This window comes from Diprion similis, chromosome 6 (assembly GCF_021155765.1).
Source record: "Diprion similis isolate iyDipSimi1 chromosome 6, iyDipSimi1.1, whole genome shotgun sequence".
In the NCBI taxonomy this organism is placed as follows: domain Eukaryota; kingdom Metazoa; phylum Arthropoda; class Insecta; order Hymenoptera; family Diprionidae; genus Diprion; species Diprion similis.
This window is the reverse complement of record NC_060110.1, coordinates 25,355,212-25,377,104: the sequence shown is the minus strand read 5'-3', so window position 1 is coordinate 25,377,104 and position 21,893 is coordinate 25,355,212. Positions and strand designations below refer to the sequence as shown.

The 21,893-nt window shown below is 44.5% G+C and overlaps 1 protein-coding gene across 1 annotated transcript in view; it reads right to left on the bottom strand.

Annotated features, from left to right (window-relative positions):
- Positions 1-307: 307 nt before the first annotated feature.
- Positions 308-21,893, bottom strand: part of LOC124407149 — a 102,473-nt gene continuing 80,887 nt past the window's right edge. Inside the window, exons 5-9 of the mRNA XM_046883003.1 lie at positions 7,782-7,921; positions 5,427-5,786; positions 2,999-3,095; positions 2,341-2,959; positions 308-1,305 (exon numbers count right to left, since the gene is read on the bottom strand). Of these exons, the coding sequence (XP_046738959.1) occupies positions 972-1,305; positions 2,341-2,959; positions 2,999-3,095; positions 5,427-5,786; positions 7,782-7,921 (1,550 nt within the window). The 3' untranslated portion in view covers positions 308-971. The remainder of the gene's footprint in view (positions 1,306-2,340; positions 2,960-2,998; positions 3,096-5,426; positions 5,787-7,781; positions 7,922-21,893) is intronic.

Genomic DNA, 21,893 nt, shown 5'->3' with positions numbered 1-21,893 from the left:
GAAATTCCACGTAAAACAAAATTGCAGCGAGACTGTAAGTCAAAGTATGATTCCACTTTCGCCAAAACCCCAGTAACTGAGAATTACAGGCTTGCAAGTTGTACTCGGAGTATTTGCATGTATATTCGTGCCGGTACAGGTGGTTCACTCTGCCGGAATTGACCTGGTTCCGTTTAAGAAATTGAGATGAATCTGACAGCACGAAACCTGGAATATAGACAAGTCCATCTAGGTACACGCTAGGTACGCAGCCGCAAACAGTTTGACGCAGCTCTGTCTCAGTATCTGTAGGTTGTCATTAATATATAACAAATCCCTCAGCTTATTGTTATACTTACGCACAGTTCGGCTACAGCTATATTTACAATTACATATACATCTATATAACCTTAACTATACAATTTTCCAGAAAAAGAACAATTTTTTTGCTGCCTATACATACATACATGCATACATACATACATACATACATACATACATACACACATACACACATCTACACATAGGTATTAATACGGAAACGGACTAGCCACTATACCCACATCCGATTAAGACGTCCCGTATCTATTAAACCATCCGCCGATCGCAACTGTTGATCGAAGCGCATTTGATGAATAAAGTTTTCGCGTTTATCCGCGTCTTGGACGCGTCACGTCTGTCCCTGTTGCACTACAGGCATTCTTCGTCCGCCGACACCGACGACCGATTATATCTGACGCCTTTACCGTTACTTGTGTATAGTATTACATAGTTATTTATTGATAAAAATCTGTGAGATTGCACAAGCGTCGCTGCCGCCGCTGCTGTTGCTGCTGCTGCTGCTGCTGCTGCTGCTGCTGCTGCTGCAGCTGCTGATGATGATAATGATGATTGTGGTTCTGGTTTTGATGATGTGGGTGAGGGTGTAGATGAGAATGCTGACTTTGGGACTGGTGATTGTAGAGAGCGTCCTCCGCCTGGGAGGGCTGGTGTCACTCGTGGGACTTTGAACTCGTCGTGTGATAACTGCCGCCAGCGGTAGCGACCAGGGCAAGGGGCAGCGGTGATCCGAGGGACGACGTGCCGTGCCCGTGGCCGTGACTCTGACTGTGAGGATGGGGGTGAGTGTGGGGGTGGGGGTGGGGGTGTGGATGCGGGTGGGGGTGGGGGTGAGAGCCGACGTGGGTCGTCGCGTGGGTTGTCAGAGATAGAGGGCTCCCGGACATCGAACCGGCCAACGAGGCGAACACAGACGGCGTCGGCGAGGCCATCGTGGGACTGCCCATCGCAGCCGTCGGGGGGTTGATCCGTTTTTCCTTTTGTCGCCTGTAAACGAAACCACTTTAATAATTACGATCCCACTTACGTAATGTTGTTATCGTATATGTCATATAGAGGCCGTTACTCCTCACCATTCCTAGAGCACTTGGGGGTGCTATAACTAGAAGAAGATTTGGTAGTCAGAGAGAGAGAGAGAGAGAGAGAGAAACAATGTCAAGCTAAATTTCTGTGCACTGTACTCTACAGACTATATATTCACTTTAAGTTCAGTTCATCCCAAGTTCCCTTTCCTTTATACATGCGCAATTGTACTTATGCGTCACTACCCTCATATAATAAGATTTGGTTCTATATATCTATCTATCTGTACTTCCGCCCAACATCACTGGGGTTAAATCTTTTCCCTCCTTCAAATACACATTATTTGATTATCTATCGAATTCAGAGCGCAGTGATCTTGAGTTGCTTATTCAGTCCGCTGATGAGCGCCCTGATACATATTACCTATAACACCTATTATGTTCATTCCCATTTATATACGTATGCATAAATATGCTGACTATTATGTGAATTGGCAGATATTTGCCCCTGAGTCTTACACTATTACTGTAATATCACTATTTCTACTGTATTCACAGATGTATTCATGTTCAACTGTAACTTTTCCTTGCGGAGCTCATACTGTATGAAGTTTATTGTTCACGCATCACCTTATGTACACTCATGCCTTGCTTTGTAACGAGCAATTATTTATACTAAGTATTGTTTTTTTCGTTAACATTATTTTTTATATTCACTTGCCCTGAACTGCGTTAGGGGATACTTCCCATGGCTATGAAAATCTCTAATCTACTCTACTCTCATCTCTCCCAATCCCAGGTTGGTTAGCCGGTATTCAATAAATGACCCTGGATAAAATTTGCGGATCGGGTAGACTATTTCTCTCGTTTATTCGAATGCCTTGTTAAATTCCCAAATCTCGTAGTTACACTCGCATGTTGGATATAACAACGAGTAAAACCTAAGCAGTGAGTGAAGTAGAAACTGATCTCATCGAATTCGCAAGTGTTTGCAGTTTACCTGTTGCAGAACCAGACCCGGACGACTTCCTTCTCCATGGCAAGGCTGTCGGCGAGCATGGTGATTTCTTCGGAGGTAGGTTTTGGGTTCTGAAGGAAAGCCTTCTCGAGGGCAACGCGGACGCTGGTCTCGATCGAAGTCCGCTTCTTCCGTCTTCTGCCGATGGCTTCAGGAGTAGTCAGAGGGTTCGAGAGGGAGTTGGGGTTGTTAAGGGAATTGTCCGCGTCTTCTAACCATTTCTGGAGCAGTGGTTTCAGCTTGCACATGTTTTTGAAGGAAAGGTTCAACGCTTCGAACCTTGAAATCGTCGTCTGGGAAAAGTCGTTCCCGTAAAGTTTCCCCATTGCCAGACCGACGTCACCCTGGGTGAATCCCAGCTTTATTCGACGCTGCTTGAAAGTTTTCGCGAACTGCTCGAGTTCCTCGAGGTCCGTAGTCTCTTCCGGAGATGGCTCCAGTCTCGTCGGTGCTCCTTTAACGGCAGGTGGAGTCCCGGGCGGAGGTGGCGATCTTTGCTGGTTCAAACCCCGCACACTTCCAACACCTCCGACACTTCCGACAACGCTGATTCCTCCCCCGCCGCCAGGCCCGGCGCTTCCTCCTCCTCCTCCTCCTCCTCCTCCGCTGCTGCCGCCACCTCCGCCTCCACCGCCTCCACCGCCTCCACCGCCTCCACCACTTCCGGCATTCTGTAGAGTTTGCTGCTTTTGTAATGCTTGTAGCTGCTGCGCAGCCTGCGCTACTGCCTGCTGAACCTGAAACGTGCAATATCACATTACTTCAGGCGTATGCGACGGCCGCGGAGAGTTCAATAGTCAGGTGTGCACGTTCGTATTATGGTGAAAAACTTCCCGAACTGTTGAAACATATTCAACGTAAAAAGTTGAGACGTCACAAGAAAAACCCAGCCTATCTTACCACACCTAAATTAGGTGATTGCGGATTGAGCCACAAATTGTCAATTGATGGTAAATGCAACTGTTTAACGGCCGAGTGCATTCTTCGGCCTGTAGTGCCACTGTTGGCCGGCCGCCACGGACTGAATCTGCGTTACGAACGCAATCGACTCGGCCGAAAAACTAGCAGTCTCTGAATTAATGTCCACATGTGTACATTCGTACATTCTTACATTATTTCGCGCGCGAATAATGTATGACTTCGATACCGGTGACATTCAACAGAGGAGCTTGTAGGTAACTGTAACGCGTTGATTCCGTACGTACTGTTCATCACCTTTGGTGATAAGATAAAAGTAGTGGTTTCGGTAGAGCCATCAGTTCTTCTAATTTCAACGTATCTTTACGTTTTCCAACCTCTAGATTCCGAAAAACAGGTGTTTAGAAAAATTTCGGTCTGAATGTCGGTCTGATCCCGCGATGATCTCGGAAACGGCTAGATGAAAAAATTTGAAACTTGCAGAATTTTACGACGAAATCATGAGCTGGAAAAATTGCCATGTTCTGTTCAATTTCAACTCCCAGTTCTACCAGAAATAAATCGAATCTTAGTACCTTATCGACAAAATTTATACATCTTTCACGTTACTAATTTTTTTGAATATACGATTTTGTTTTTCCCAGTTTGTATATTTGTGTAAAGACAATTAATTCATAAGATTCTTGTCGTTCGAACATTTTTTTCCTATCTTTTTTCCAAAAACTTTTTCATTTGGCTGCCAAGTCGTATGAGTTTCAGATTTTTCACTCGGCCGTTTTGAATATCATTGTGAAGGTTTGTCAAACGGACCGACGGACTCTTTCCTTTTCACGGCGATGAAAAGTATCGCGAAAAATCTGTTTCCCCGGCTTTTTTGCAACATTCTACAAAATCTTTACGCGATTGGTTTATCGGCTCCGCAATAATTGCCTTGCAGTCTGACAGAGAATTCGATTTTTACGCAATCTTGAGCTAGTGATAATCATCGGTGATCAACTTGAGCTCCAAATTTCTCTTCACTGAGAAATACCTATTCAGTTCTCGAATACGCAATCTGTTATTCACCGGGAAAGCAATATAAGTACCTCAAGATTCGTATTATTATAACACTTGACACGAGAACAGGTTCATTTCGGTCGAAACATAAGTATGGATCCTACCGTACAAATGGGTGCAGGACTCTATTCTCTTTCCTTCGGTACCTGAAAGTTTTCACCTTGGAGGTTTCCCTACTAAACGACGGGATAAAGGATTGACGCGTGCCGCATTATTGTAGACGGCTGACGAGTCACCCTTTAAGGAGCGGTCGCGTGTCGTTTAGACAACAAAATTAAGATGAACACCTCCGTGCATTCTAGACCTTCTAGCCGGGCATAGAATTGATGGCGGAGCGCCCTAACAGAGGTGTCGCGGCAACCCTTCATGCGGAGGCCCTTGAAAGGCGAAAGCCGGTGCAGACGTGCAGGGTCGCGTGTCTCGAACGTGTCACGCTTTATACCCCGAAGAACACCGAGTCCGCGAGGGAACCTTTTGGCCGATTGGAAAGGGGTGCAGGCCAGGATCAATGGAATCTTTTGTCGAATCATAACAATTCAAGGCGTGACATTCGGGGCATCGCGAAACCAGCCCGACCTAGGCCCATACCGTCATCTCAGCCGACATGCTCGACAATACGACGCGACGCGACGCGACACGACACGACACGACACGACACACGGCGCAGCAAGGCACCTAATAAATGGCGAAGACGCGGAAACGTACGTGGAAATCGGATCGACGAAGACCAGAAGGGTCTATAAGCAAGAAAGATTTCCGCAACGCGCTGTACCTGACACGCGCTGAACTTTCCGCCCTCCGTGTTCCTTTGACACCGCGAAGGGATCACAAATGTGACTGTATTATAGAATACCAACAACTTTCTCTGCTTTTGGAGTCCCGTACCCCGATGTTCAAGTTTCAGCTTCGGTCTATGAAAAATGCGGAACGTCATGACTTGGGAACCCAACGACGAAAGTTTAATGAAATCTGTCTTTTCCGAAAAAATCTCACGTTAGGACAGGCAGGGATGGACGTTGCTCCAAAATACTCAGGAATGCTGCTTATTCGGTTAAACAAATTAATCAATCTAATCTCATCGTCTCGTTGTGTACCTGATTCCTGAGAAAGAACTGCGCCTGTGCCGGAAGTTGGCCGGCAGTTGCCGGATTGGCTTGTTGGAAGAGCGCGAATTGTTGTAGCTGTTGTTGCAGGGTGTGTTGCTGCTGCTGGAGGGTTGATGCCAGTGCTTGGATCTCCTGCGAGCTGAGCGCCCCGAAAGAATTGTGCATTAACATTTGTTGGCCGACGAGTTGAGCAGCCAGGGCCGCCTGAGAACCTGATCCATGGCTGGTCCCGTTGTTGGCATTAGTACCCGCGTGACTTCCGGTCAGCTGACTGCTGACCCCGGAACTTGGGGATGACGCGCTCCCGCTTGTTCCTCCGCTGCTATTCCGTTGCGAGACATCCGTTACCTGAAAAATTATCAGTTTTAGCGCTCGCCCGAAAGACTTTTGCATGCAGTTGGGCGGAATTCACGCCGCCTGTCTGACGCACGCACTTATACCACGAGATTTAGGAAGCACTTGACGTAGACGTGACTCACGCAATTACGATTCGCATAGTTTGTTGGACAAGTATACGAGACTCGAAGAAGAAAAATTTTTAATCCGGTATCAATGGTATTTTTGCGTCCCAATTTACTTAGCTCTATTTATGAAAAGATATTGTAACGAAGTTTTGTTCACACCCGTTGTACACTCTTACACCCTTATGTCTATACTTTTATTCATCCGCAATCACGTGTTTCGTCTTTAATAATTAGTCTGTGCACGTACGGTGGCCGCGTGAACCGGTATTATTGTAATAACATTCTTGTCTCTGACTTCGAACTAGAAATGCGTGTTGAGATTGAATAGCATTTTCTCTGCCCTATTCATTTTTGCTGGTTGGATCGCTTAATTTTGGTCAAGCATCCCTTTAATCTGGGTTGTAACTCGAGTCTTACAACACTGGTGTCGGAAGCGTGATTTGACTTTATGTATTACCGCATGCAAGTTGTCCTATTGTTTGTCATTTCGAAAATGAGGATTATTTCAGAATGGAAAGGCAGCCCGAACGTTTCATAAATTGCAAGATAGAATGTGGCTGAAATGGCGGTGCTGTTGTTTGCTCTATTATGAAGAAATCGATCGTTTCTTGTAACTCGAAATCATATGGCTTAAGAAGAATAAAAAAAGTTAGTCACCCTTGAAAGTTGATGTATCCTGTTCTCATACAATTGTTACTGGGTAACTCGTTGGGTTACAAGCGCTGAATACTGCGTTATTCTACAATATTAGCGATATATAAGAGAGTGAACGATGATGAAATCATGCCTGTATAAATTTACAAAACGAAAGATTCTTGCAGGTTGCATGTTTTTCATAGTTTTATAGCTAAATTTTTTCACTACTCAACTCTATCGGTTATGAAAAAACGCTCCATCACTTACGATTGTTAGGTAAGTATAGTCGCTTACTTATAGCCAATATGTAACTGCATTTGGTATTACTATTAATAACTTGTAATCATTTTGAAATCGCTGATGTACCCCTCTTTATGCGCCGAAATTACGAGTCATGAAATTCCATTCTTTAAACAATCTGAGGTACGAAGGGATCCACGTGAAATTTCACCCTGACCTTCTTCGATACACGTTCCTGTTTTCTACGGGTGAATGAAGAAATCATCGGATGTAAAATGTATAGATTATCTGGAGGGTAGTTTTATTTATATATATTGAATAAATGCAGCAATATTCGGATGTTCCTAAAAGCGGAAACTGGGCTATCGATACTTGCGAATCCCGTCAACGACATTGGTCATACCTATAAACGGACATGAGACGTGCTTTTCTCTTCGGTTCTGATTTATGAAAGCATGGGCTCGTTTCGAAGGTGAAAAACGTTTTTTATGCTTGCAGAGTATCACGGTTTCTTCGATTTCCGGCAATAAGACAGTTCGCGAGTTCGCTCACATATTTGGCCTGTTTTGCTAACTGTTCAAATCGACATTACTATTTTCGGAATTTTTTGGTATGGTAAGTCACACGAATTGGTAATTCACGATGCACAATATTTCAATTACTGAAACTGTATTACGGATATAATATTGCCCACATCCCAAGTACTCAGACCCGCTATAGGTGAAGCGAAATTTTCATAAAATTGTGCTAGTTAAATTACAACTTGCAAGGAGGGGTTCTTTCCGTATATATGATATGATAACCATTGTCGGATTTATCGCGGGAAATTAAAGAAAAAAAATCGAATAGAGAACCGTCATTATAATTATTACACCTTTGTCGTAATTTACACTTGATAAATCGAATATACTTGTATCGTCCAAGTTCCATAGAACCAAAGGGGCAAAACGGAAAAAAAACATGAGGTAATGATAAAACTGTTGCAAATACTTGGATGACTCACCAAATTAAGGGCCTCGCGGTCAGAATCAAGGGAGTCTTGATCAAGGTTGGCTGACTCGTGAACGTCGCGAACATCGCTGTCGATGCTTCGATCGTCCCCGCTCAGATCCGGTCCGTCGACGTCACCGTGAAGATCGGCATCTGCGAACAATGCGTCGAGTGAAATAAGTATCGCCACGAGTTGCGGCCTGCTGACGATCACAGAAAACGTGGGGGATTGCATTTGAAATTTCCAGCCATGATGAAATACTCATAACACGATATTCCGTACAATTGTTGTTGTTCTGAGCCCGAAGCTTCCGCCGGAAACGGGTCGGTGTATGTTGCGTTTTATGCGTAGGCGTACTCGTTGCGCGCATCCGAATATCGGCGAAGATCATTCTTGACTCTTCGAGGAAAACCATCCTCAAAACACAAGACACTTTTTATCAATTTGTTTGTTTTTCTTTCTCTGGTTTCCTGTCGTACCTCTCTTATTCTCAAAATCACATTCCGAAGTGGTTTAAACCCTGGGGAGCACCGATAGATCGAAAACAGGACGAATAGAAACACCACCAAAGAGCCCCGTTTTTAGATTAGTGAAAATCCACCTCGTCACTTGATTTTCATATTATGTGCTCGAATTCGATTGTCCGATAGAGAAAAACGAAACACTGTGAAAATTGTATAAGGATACTGATAAGTCGGGCATTTTACTTCCCATTCTATCGTGATCTTTGTTTCCTTCTTCTTGCCGTTGAGTAAAAAATTAACCAGATTATTTCACGAAACTAAAGTTGAAATGCTATTCGGCAACGATGAAAACACAGGCGCACTAGGTCAGGCTGTGCGGGATTGGAATCGGTAATCGGAAATCTAGTATCGAGACGGACGACACTGCAGTTGATCGTGCGGCGTGCGTCAGCCGATTGAGGGCATGACGCAACGCCGCGTATCCCAGCGGATGGCTTGGCCCTAAGGGTTTCTATTTCCCCCACCAAGTATGAAAAACCTTTCTTCCCCTCCTCAACTGGCGCGGTTGCCGCGTCTTTCTCGGCGGTTGAAGATATACTCGGCGGTGATTGGACGGCGCTTAAATTCATCTCGGCGCTGCCCCATTGGTTGGATAGAGCGGCGAACCCTTTAGATGGCGAAACGCGATTAGGTCTCCTTCACTCCCTTCTCCCCAATTCTCCTATCCTTTTCTCCCAGCCCCTACTCTCCCCCTTCATTTAGCCTTTAAAAAGCTACCCTTCAAACATCGATCATCACCGCGGAATGCCTCCTCTGCACCCGTACATATGTGTATGTGCGTGTGTAATTGTATACATAAATATATATAAATACTAAATATATATATATATATATATATATATATACAATATACATATATATATATAAATACTATGTATACAATTATACACATATATATATATATATATATATATATATATATATATATATATATATAAATAAATAGTAAGCCGCGCTTATTTCTCGCGTACTATGTATATATTACACCACAATACATTCACATGGGTATAGCGCTTACGTTACCGTGTGTTTATGTATAATATCATAGTCAACGGCCACCTTTCAGGAGTTGGAATTCAGGGTCAAACCATGCATATGATAGTCGCGTATGCTCATGGTAAAATTAATGAGGAGCAAGAAAGAAGATAATTGTCACTTGATGAACAATCTGTTGCAATCTGTTATGCCGGGACGAAGCAGTTGTACGCATAAGAGGGGTAAAATCGCACGACGAATTGCATAAAGTTGATTAAATTCTTATGTACCTACCATAAGAGTCGAGACAGTTCAAATCGGGTAAAGATCAATACTTGTACACAGGGTGGTGCCACACTCGTGTAATCTAAGAGGTAGGTACAATACCTATGTACGGATTGACAGCAACGGTTAACGTATCAAAAACTATCAAGATTCGTCGTGAACTGTGGATACGAAAAATTTTCAAAAAGCTCTCCAACCGAATACTTCATAGTTGGGTATCCGAGGCATCCGATTCATTCGAGTCCTCCGCATTAACCGAGGTGTATATTACATATTCGGAAAATACGCAAAGACTGGAATAAAACGGATGTCAGGCTTTCACGATTCTACGTATTTTCAAACAATGCCAAGTTTCATATTTGTCTACCGTATTACCCGAGACTTCACACGTCCGAGATACCCTCCACCCCCATATTGGCTCCGATAAACGAGGTTCTACCGTACTATCGAAGCGTTACGTCACAGGTCCAATGTGTGAGTAACGAAATAGATACGTCTCCAAATCGAGTCGACGTGAAATTTCAGTATAAGTAGATGCCGCACAATCGGTTTGCCTCGCGATCAGGGAAGAAATGTAATTACAAAAACTGAGGGGAGACAAACGAAGAATCCCTTCGGCGTGGTGTATTCCGGTGGCAAGATGGAGGAATGGCCTGTAACCTAGAGTATTCACGCGTGTGTACATCGTCGCAAAGTAAGCATGCTCTGCCGTATGCCCGCGGTCTATTCTCACAAAACGTTGACAGGTAAAAATTGTTCGGGCGAGTTTGCTAGATCTTCTCAGGATGAGGGTGTAAGAGCGGACCTGCAGGGCCGTTGCGGCCGTGCAGCAGCGGCAGCGACGGTATCGGGGCAACATCCGTGTATATTCGTGAAAGATTTTTTTCTTCGCTTTTTTCCCTCCTCCTTTTTCCGTTTTCCTACCTGGCAGATTCCCCCGAAAAATCTTAAAAAAAAAAAGAAACCGCTGCGCAGGCTGCACAGGTATGTTTCCCAAAAGTGCATTAACTAGACGGACTGGGTATGGGCCGATAGCTTGAACCCTGCCTGCAGAATGGCCAGGCTAGGGTGGCCAAGGTGGATAGTTAGGGTGGGTTGACAGAAGGGCCGGTTACGTACGCTCTCCGAGGTTCTGCCTATAACATGATTCTACAGGAGGAACAGCAAAGGCAGAAGTAGGGAGCAGGTATAACGCGAAATTTGCATCACAAGCGCCGCACCTTTTTAGAATTACGGTAACGTACGCTTTTTCGTTCTTCTGCCTTCCCTCTTTTCATTCCCCACCATTTTTTTCTATACTTTTTTCATTTTGCTCACAGATTTCGTGAGAAATGGGCAAGAACCCACTAGCTCTCTCTTTTTCTATTCCAAATATTTTTAAAACATTCGTCATCTTCACTTTCACATTCAATCGCGGATCTTTTTTTCACAGTCCCACACTTTTCCGCAACCTTTCGGTTGGGATAGAATCAAAAGGATTTCTGCGTGGATTCTAGCGGATGAAAGATTTTCTTCTATCCCAGAATTTACACCCTTTGCAGCAGTTATCTAACGCGTTGCGTTCGTGGAAGGAAATCGGAATCAATTACGAATGTGTCGTCAGACCTTTGGGTACATTTTAACGCATGCGTGTCAATGTGAACGTTGAATAGATGTTTTTCTTTTTACCAGGTGTAACGATGAAAATATGATGACGGAGAAAACCGTTGGAAACGGTTTTATAATTCTTCCACATGTCTCGTTCTACTCGGAGGCTCGATTTGTACAAGTTCGCGGCAGGTTATAGGCGGACATTCTTCAGACAAATCCGCAATCTAACGGCTCGCGATCAATAAGCGATAGAACAGGCATATGGCTCAGGTCCGCTTGCCGACAGTCGTAAATGTTGCGGCGAAATCTGTTTCGGTTTCTTGCATCACGATTGACAATTTATTATACCTATTGGAGAGTGTCGTAATGACTCCTGATCAGACAGGCAACATCGCGGTTTTGTCAGAAGTGATAACAATCAGGCACCGGAGAACCTTGATTCCTTCATACATACACGCATGCCTTATATACATCCTCGTAAATATCACGACAACTTTGATTTGCCTGGCGTAGTTATCTGCGGTAGAATATTCCATGGCGCGTATTTTTTCTCTCTTCAGTTCTCATCACATTTGGTGATATAAGAAGAGGGTTTGTTTCGGTCAAAAATCACTTTTTCTCATTTCAACGAATCTTTACATTTTCGAACCTCTGCAATCCGAAGAACCGGTTCTTAGGAAAACCTCGGTCTAGACGTCACGTCGATCCGTCGATCTGTCCGATAAACTCCCGCGATGATCTCCGAAATGACTCGATGCAAAAATCTAATGCTTACATTATTTTTCAATGAAACGATGGGATTGAACAATTGCGATAACTGGTTTAATTTGAACTTCCGGTTCCACCGGAAGTAAATTGATTTTTAAAGTTTTACAAACAAACTCAATCTTTTTTTTCTTATTAATGCTTCTAAATAGACGACTATATCTTTTACTAGTTCAGATATTTAAAAAAAAAAAAATAAAAATTTACAAAATTTGTGTAATCCAAATTTTTTTTCTAATTAGAAAATAAAAAAAATTACCCCTGTCTGCTAGGTCCTATCAGTTTCAGATATTTCACTTGTCTGTTTTCGAGATCATCGCGGAAGTTTGTTGTACAGACCGACGACTCTTCCCTTTCCATGTTGATGATAACTATCACGTAAAAACTGTTTTTCCGACTTATTTCACTTCTCATTGTCGAAGTTACTCCTGCAGGCTTAAATTCAGCAGCTGGATCGGTCTGAGACTGTAGTTTTGAGGCGGAAAAGTGAGAGAACGATGACGCGAGAATTTATAATATTGTCAAACGGCCGATGAATATCCCCTGTAGCTAGGTGAACGAACGCTGCGCTTAACTGGTTCGCCATCGATGATGGTCTGATCGTCGTGCTTTATCACCCCTTGTGTGATTATAAATGTATTTCTCAACGTTTGCCCGCCTTCGGCGCGAGAAACCAATGCACGGCACAGGGCTGCAAAGCTGCTGGAACGAGGCAGAGACGTGCGGCGGCAACAGGCAGATGCAGTCGACACACTGGTTGGCCATTGTACCGAAGAACTACACACCGGCGCAAACACCTAACCGCCACCACCTCCGCACCAACTACATTGACACCTACGTGGCTACCCTATACTAGGCACCTATGTGCAATACGTGTGCGGTGCGGGCATAATATACATATATACGTCTGTTCGTTGGTTTACTCTTTAATAGGTTCACCCTTGAAACAGGCGTTCGATCAGTATAACGGTAGGTATATGCGGGAACTGTGAGCTATCGATCGTTTCCTCGGCCTACCACCGAGCCCTCCGTTCCATGCAGTTTTCTGAAATTTCGGTAATTTTCCTGATGTCGATATTTGAAGAATTTTACCACGCATGTCGGTGAGAAATTTCGATGAACGTGGATTTCCCAATATCTAGCATCTTTTTTGCAGGCAAGTTTGGATTTACAGTCAAAACGAACTCACGTGTCGTGAATCTTCACCAATTGATTACATTAATCCAACTCTGCAATATAGATCGCTAGCACAAAGCACTTACGATAAACGTACAAACCGGGTTTTCCCCAGCGTGAAAATGCAATCTGTGTCGGTAACAACAATAGACAAGGAAGTGATTGCCGTTAAGGAAAAGGAGAAAAGACAAGTAAGTGAATCAAAGTGCTAGAAGCCTTGGCATCGTTAGACCGATGGAACGTACGAGGTACCATGTATAGCCCGTGCCCAAAAATAACGGAACATTCGTTCATAATGTATCTTTGTACAAGGGGAGGCGAAGGGGTGCAGACGAACTGGATGAAAACCGGAAAGAGAGGAAAAAAAAGTAAAAAAAGGGAGGCTTTTATGCCTGCGAGGGGATAGCTGGGGAAGGTCGCGGGAGAGAGAGAGAGAGAGAGAGAGAGAGAGAGATGCGGGAGTTAACGGTGAGGGGGGTCTTGGTCGCGTGCCGGTTTGGTAGCAGACTAAGACCCGCTGCTTGATTCACCTTTCCTCGTAGCAGCCGCGGGCATGCGTTCAAGAGTTCCTGACAAAATTCCGAATACCTACGTATGTATTTCCTGCAACTTGGAACAGGGCCTCCTGGATTAACTGTCCAGAAAGTTTGTTCCTCTGAGCCAAGACTGGCCAATAATTAAAAAAGACCCCGCCAACTTCCTTTGAAAGTAGGAGTTGATGATGAATTTTGACGGATAAACTTTCGGTTCGTCACATTCGAGACTCGTTCTATCGCAATAGAATACAGCCCTGGAATTTCCGCACTAACGAAAGATGAGGTGCCGCAAATTTCTGTCAGCATCCACCCATAGTAGGCATAGTACAGTTCGAAACCTGCAGTGATCCGACTTGTCGTCATATAATCTTGAATTTTTGACCATCAGTCAATGACTATTTACAAATTGTCCGCATGGATTTTGTCCGCTATAAGAATACCTAACAAATGAATGGCAGGATTACGAGTGTTTTTTGTGAATTGCCCCAGCGGGACGCCCAGGAGAACGTAATTCCCGGCTGGATTTTTTACGAACGACCGTCACCCCAATTGGCACCCGTCACTGCCTCTAGCTGATTATAACCGGCAGGTGCTCTCGATCGTTTGATCATAGTTTTCATCAATAAACGAGAGAAGACAAAACAAGTAAAATAAAATGATGACGGAAACCGCAGCAAAGGCAGGGGGTGTTTCGTCGACGCTTTATCCAGTTGTCACAATCTCAGCAGTAAATTTCCGATAAGGAAACGAGGCTATGCATACAAAACAAGGCGTACGCGTATAGGTAGGTAGATGCATGTGTATATTGGCACCATCCATCGCAGAGCCCCGAAACTCCATTTGGCAGTGGCATACATCGGGTCAATTTAGAATTTGCACCCTTGGCTGGCCGCAGGGTTGGCAGTGATGTATGGTGAGCGCGGCGGCCAAGAATACTGACCGCTTCTGCGTGCAGAGCGGCAGAGCGGTAGTTCTCCTTCCCATCTACAGGTCTTTTCCAAACTGTGTACCGAGGCGGGGAGCGATCGTTCCCGAGTCGGAGCTTCGAATAAGGAATGCCGTCAGCTTCTTGCATCGGTCGTGCACGTAGTTTCGCAGGGGCCGTGGCTGGAGGAGGGGATATCCAACCACCCCGAGACGCGATCTATTTGAATATGAGAAATTTGAAATTCGGTCAACGTAGCGGCGGACAGTGATTGCCACGTTTGGTAAGCCGGTCACGCCGCTTTCTCGCGTCATACCCGTCAAAAAGCTGCATCCTCGTGCCTGGAGCGTCCTCCCTCCACCCCTCCGGAAAAACCAGCGGCAGAATTCCTTCTATATAGTGCTTTTTCTCTGCCAGCCAATTTTTTTGTTTTTTTCCACTTCTTCTTCCAATCACCACGCACGACGCTGCATGTTTTAATTACACGTGTCTCTCCCGTAGAGTAGGTAAACCGTGAACTAAATATTTATCTTCACATGCAGGCTTCGTCTCCGATAGGTGAAAATAGTACGTTACATACTCTATGACGGAATCTCTGTTAATATTCCTTGCAAGTCGAAGTCGATTCACATTTTATTATCGATGCCGATTGACGAAGTCAAGTTTTCAATTACAAACAGCGGATGTACACATAGTACCTACCTACCGAAACATTTCATCATTCGCCCCGTATAACATGGGCAATTGATCTGTTCTTTACAAGGACATGCAGCGTGCCTGTAATCTGATCGGGAAGGAGTAGGTAAGGTCGAAAAAAGTCGACTGTCAGATTCGAAATGCAGCGAGTTGGATAGAAGTTGACATCCGCTTAGCCATCGTATGCGGTGAGAGGCGAGTGCATAGACAAGATAGCAGGAGGTATCGGTCAACTGCGTGAAAAGAGATAATACCCGTGAAGGACGTTGCACAGCGGAGAGCTTTTTGGTCAACGGTTAATGTCGCTTCGGACGAACGAGGGACCAACGAACATGCGCGGAGCATCGTCACGACCTCACAACCGCCTGTTTATGATATAATCATAGAAATGGAAAATAATAAATATATATATAAATATAAATATAAATAATACATATATATATATATATATATATATATATATATATATATATATATATATGTAGTATATACATACGTTTATACATATGTGTATACTATATATATTATATATGTGTGCATACATGTATACTACACACGCACACACACGCACGCGCATACTCAGGAGTAGAAAGCACTGCGGGGTCTCGATAAGCCGAGGGCATTTCACACTCGAGTTGAGATTCTATCGCAGAGCGAAGGACGCGTCGGCGTCGCGCCACCGTCGCGTTATTTAACCGTCCGAGTTCTCAACCCCTGGATCACATCACGCTACACCAATACCACGATGCGAGAGCCTGGGTCTGCAGGGTGTTCGTCGTCCCGTAAAAACTCTTTCTCTTCTGGTTTTATATGTATGTATGTATAATTCCTATGCAGATACATGCACCTACGCGTCTCTTATTATACGGACGAAAATGTTAGGAGGAGTGCATTGCTGTACCTGCTAACTGCAGTTAGACGAGCCATTGATAATAACTGAAGTGGCAGAGGAGAATCTCAGCAGACGTCGTAACTGTGTCAAATGCATCAGGTATAAACACGTTTATGGTGCGCGTACCCGGTAGGCGTACAACGTCCGTAAAATAATCTATGGATGAATGTAGATGTTTTTCATCTGTCGGAATTCTTACTCATTCTTGAGATCGGTATAGCTTCAATTTTGATTCTGTATAGCGTTTATTGAATATTATTTGAATCGCTTCCCCAAAATGGTGTGCCCCTTAAAATTGTTGTTTACTGTGAGTAACAAGAGACATGCTTATCTTTACAAACTCAGATCACTATTCATCAAACGTGCGCACATCAACGCAAATGAATGATGCTTATTTGGAAAGTTATTCGCCTCTCAAAAATTCGGGGATCGTGTACGTCAGAGAGCGGCACAGAGAGCGTTCCGGAACATGGTGACCTGCGTGGCATGACTACCGTCGTTTAAAATCATATTCTGATCTTACAAGGATAGTTTCAGACCTCCGGGTCATCGATTCACATGAGACATCTAGGGGTGTTTTTTCGGTCTCAGATATGAAAATTCAAATGTAACTCACTTAATGTTGGTTACATTCGTTTCTTCGCTCAGGTAATAAAAGATCATGTTGTCGAAAATTTTGAACTTCGCTATGACCATGGAATAATAATATATCCGTTTACACGTGAATCGATAAGAGTCTATCATCGAAACTGAAATCGAGGACGATGAAAATTAATATTTAAGGTAAAAATAACCAACAGGTTTCGTTTATCACGGCATTTCGCTCGTCAGACTGCCGATTCAATCAATTTTAACCGAGGTGAGCGGAAACCTAATGGATGGAAAGACACACCAGCCCTTTATTTTGGGCCAAAGGAACACTTCTACCTAGAGTTTGAGCAGAATTCGCGATCCGGAGATCTGACACTCTCCTCGTTGGTATGCTATAGAGCATCGCAATTAAATAGAGAGATTACTCGACATGCAAAGTCACTGTTCGACATTGTCGACTTTAATGAAATTGAATAGAACTGTACAAATTAATATAAATTTCCTTCCGGCACTGAACAAACGTCGAAGGCATTCTGTATTCCGATGTCTCGATGTTTCAACATTTCCGAATTGGGGATTCTCGAGGATGCAAGGTGATTCGTCTTGAAACATGGTCGGAACATATGTGATTTTTTGAAATCAAAAAATAACAATTACCCGTATGTTTGTCCGGCTAATTTCTTTATTTGATCCATATGTTACGCTATGTACTTGAGTTTTTTCATCTGCGGATTCTTCTCAGGAGTGGCGAGCCGACGTGCCGTGTAAATGTATATTTAGGTGGGTAAACATGACTAAGTATTATGTACAACTGAAGGCAATTCGTCCTATTAGGCGAGAACCGTTGACGCTGAGTTTCCCCGAATGGCTTTACGCTTCTGCCGAAACACCAGATTCACGTCTACCATTAGGACAGCTGCCGGCGGGACTCGTTCGTTTCTCACGTGTAATTGTTATCTGGCAAAACAAGGCTTCGTCTAGACGGGAATAATTGTGGCAAAAGAAGAAAAGAAGATGGTCGCGGACACGAAAATTGTGAGCCCTCGGAAACGCGATATACATATAATATATTAGGTAGGTATAAAATTTACAGATAATAACTTTCCGCAAGCTAGCGCATAGGTATTACGGGTATACCTTTTGTGGCTTTCATCCGATCGAATCGGCACCTGCACATGGCTTGTCATCGTCGCAGTTATAATCAATAGCCGGAAGTTGGTGATTTTTGAACGCGCACGGACTTTACGAAATCGTGGAGCTGTACCAGGAATTTCGCCACGTTCCGATACGATCTCGACTCTAGTTTATTCGTCCTTTCGTGCGTTCAGAAATTCCAATCAATTAACACCCCATTATCCGGGGTCGCACGTGCCACCCGGATGCAGACGTCGATGGGGGGTGGTCCTCGTCGAGGGACGTCTACGGCCCCTCGACAATTCTCTAGTACAGTAGTGTGTTTGCGTGCACCGTTGGTCGAATGCATACGCATGTATGTGTATAGTATGTATACCTATAAAGTTTCATGCATAGTGTCTATTGGTATTCGTATTCCTACGCGTAAACAGTCTGCATGTCATTATATTATCCATATGTACCGTTGGAATGCGGAGGATTTACTGGCTCCAGGCTGCAACAGGCTGATGACTAATTGTATCCTCAGTTTTGTGAAGTACAACACTGTGTGCATCGTCTTATACGCTAATTTCACACAGAAAAATTCAACTCTACTCCCATTGCCAGTTGAGTTGTCCCGGAAATCACGGTGGCATTCGTTTCCCGGCCATGTACCCTCTTCGTTCTATCCTACGTTGTCTATCCTAATATTGTGTTTTGCGCTTCTTTAGAGTCTGTAAGCTCGCTCATGGATATCAGCGGCTGCTGCTAGAAGAAGTCGACCGACGCATCTAAGTTTTTTGTACGGTAAATTTAAGCCGCTGCAAGAACATGTAATACTGGGTTACTCAGATAATACTTCTATGCAATAGGGAAAAAACGGTGAAATTTAATTTTCTCAATCATTCCTCCCTATACCCTGGGAAGTTGTACTCCAAAGTCCTGAAAATCCACCGCAAAGAATCTTTTTTCATGGGATCGCGCCCCGATGTAGTTCCTAGGTGACCATCAACATTTCGCAGTCAACGGTGATTTGAGGTCTTACAGTAGTAAATGTAACCGTTGGGTCATACGGTATGTTCATTATGCAATGTATAATACATATAGGTATGCATACTTGATATAATATGTAGCAAGCATATATGCTCTGAAAGTTGCATTTAATAAGAGTCGCGTAGTTCTGTATACACCTTCCTCCATTCTTAAATCCTCAATTCCTGAAATACTGAATGGAATTTCTGAGCATATAGGGAAGATGACCATTTAAAAAGGGAAATTGTCTTGACTCCGCTCCACTATGTAAATAACAAAGGAGTGCAATCAAACCATTAAAGTATATCATGATAAGTGTGTGCGCCAACTTTATCTGCGATTCACATACAAGTATACCTAAATAATATCCCGAATGCAACCGTCTCCTCGGCACGCGATGAAGTATTAACATATACCCACCGAAGCATATCGCGGCCCGGATCCAGTGTTACACGTATAGTATAGGTAGAGGAGCAAACGTGTCGCGTGTGCGTGTATTCCCTTGGAACGAGTACGCGGCGTAGGCATAGGTATGAGCCGATAGGTGGGCGCGCGTGACGATCGAGGGTCGGGAGTCGAGAGTCGAGAGTGTCGCCGATAAAAATCTTCGAGTCCTCTGAAAGCCTCCAGCCTACCGTGACCACTTCTCTCGCAGGGTCCAAGTGGCTTCGTCCCCGAATACGAAATTTGAATTCTCACTAAATTGCGAACGAGCGAGGGACGCGGTCCTGCGCGGCGCGGCGCGGCGCGGCGTCCGGCATCCCTAGGAGTGACTCGATCGCACAGTCATGAAGCGATCCGGGCCATTCAGAGGCGGCGCGTTTAGGTACCGCGGGCGATGCCGAACAATTCGCTCACGTATGTATTTGAATGAGAAAGTCGGGCCCGCTTAGTTCGCCGGCATCGAAAAAATCGAATAGCGTGTCGGTGTGTGAGAGGCGCCCGAATCGCAGGGAACCGCGTTGTCGACGGAACAAGCGCGGTGGCCTGCATCCCGCAGGGTGGATTTTGCATCCAAATGAAATTCGCGACCGCGACCTGCACCGGGGTTCGCGTAGCGCCCTCGCAGCTTCGCCGCTCCGATTATCGCGAAGCGTTACAGCTACGTATTTTACTCGCTCGTCGTCGTATTGGTCACGATGACGTAACAATGCCTACGTACTAGCTGCGCGAATTTCATACGATACAGGTGATTCTATTGTACCTTCTGACCTTCGCGCGGAAAAAGGACGACAGGCTGCAGTTTTGATGTTGAAAAAATAAAACTTGCGACTCCGCGTGAGATCGCGGTAGAGCCATTTATCAACCGTGGTCAGAAGAAGCGTTTACATTCTTTATCGCCATGTGGCGGCCGTCCGATAAATTCGTGGTGATTCAAGTTGCCAATAACTGCGCCATTGCAGGTAATCGACAAATGCTAATAATGGTAAGATGAAATGATAATTACTACCACAGAGACGACCCTGTAACAGTGGGGAGCAATATCTATCTGCACGTAATAATGGCGAAATTAGTTATGCCGAGAGCGTGTCGAACACCTGCTCATCGGATATGGTTTCGCCGTGCGCATCGCCCTCTATCAAGCCCGATCCACCGACCCGCAACACCGACGGGCTGTATTGTATACCTATATGTGTATAATTCCTTGGGTACTATAGATGCGGTGAAAAACCTGCGCCACTTAAATCTCACATATCCGACCGAAATATAATTAATTAATTACTAATCCTCCGTACTTCAATTCTGCATATTTAAATGACGATCATTAACGAGGCACAGCTGTGTCACAATACCGTCGAGTGGATTTCGAAGCGAAGACGTTCCTTCTCGCATGATCATTGGTATACTGCGAGGTTTTAACAGGGTTCTGTTCGAAATTTTTTTCTACTCTTGTATTCACGCCGGGTCTTCGTCGCGACTCGGCATTCCCCTACGAACTACCTCTCTGCAGCGAAATTTGACTTTCTCGCGTTGCATTGACTTTTTGCAGGGGGAAAGGTGTCTCAAGAGACGCTAAAATCATTCTTAATTGAACAATTTATTCGCAATAGTTCACGATAATATCTCAGCTCTCAAATTGGCCGCACATTTAAATGAAGATGAAAGTTTTTTTTCTACCATTTTTGAATCCTTCATTCATATACTATTTTTTCGTTACAGAGGTCGTAGGTACCAACCGGTAGAGGGATGCGCTCGTACAGAAATGTGCGGTAAAAAGTTTTCTGTACTTGAAAAAGCTTAGAACAAAGATGGGCACCGCGGCAAAGAAAGGAGCGAGGAACGAACATTCGAGTCAAGTCAAGTCTAACGAGAAATCGTGTATTTGATCGCAGGTCACAGGTGCGTATAACTCGAAAATGTATACGGTGATACAATACGCCGAGACTGTGCCCCACCGATTATCCCAATTGAAGCTGGTATATTGTATCCTAATGTTGGAAGTGTATATTCGGCAAATTGAAGTGAAAATACGCAAGCGGGGTGCAAGTAAAAAGAGTTTTCGTCTGGCAATGGCGTTGCACAAAGGTGGTGGCAGTATGCACCAGCGATCGGAACTGTGTAAAATTACAGAGTCCCGTGATATTAATGACTCCTAATGACGAGGAATGGGAATTCGGTCCCTTCGTGGCCGTACCTCTTCCACCTTGGATATTTCTGTTCTTCGCGGAGTACATGGTCACTCAGCGACGCGGTGCGGCACGGACAACGAATCCCATAGTGGAGCAGCGAGGTTCGGACAAGGGAGTATAATATCGGAGACTCGGAAGATCACCCCGAGATCGGTCAGCCGCGACGAGCGAGAACCACGGCGCCGGGGGTGGGGGAGAGGAGAGGGGCCGAGCCCCGGCTTCAGGGAATACGCATTAAAATGAAATTACTAATTGAAGAACGCTAATAGCAATAAAACAAACGACCGCTGAATGCTATAAAGTAAAATACAGGTTCGCCATCCTCTCCTCCTCCATCCTCATTCGCTGCGTTCTCCTTCCCCTGTCACTCCGTCGTTTCAACCTTATTGTTCGC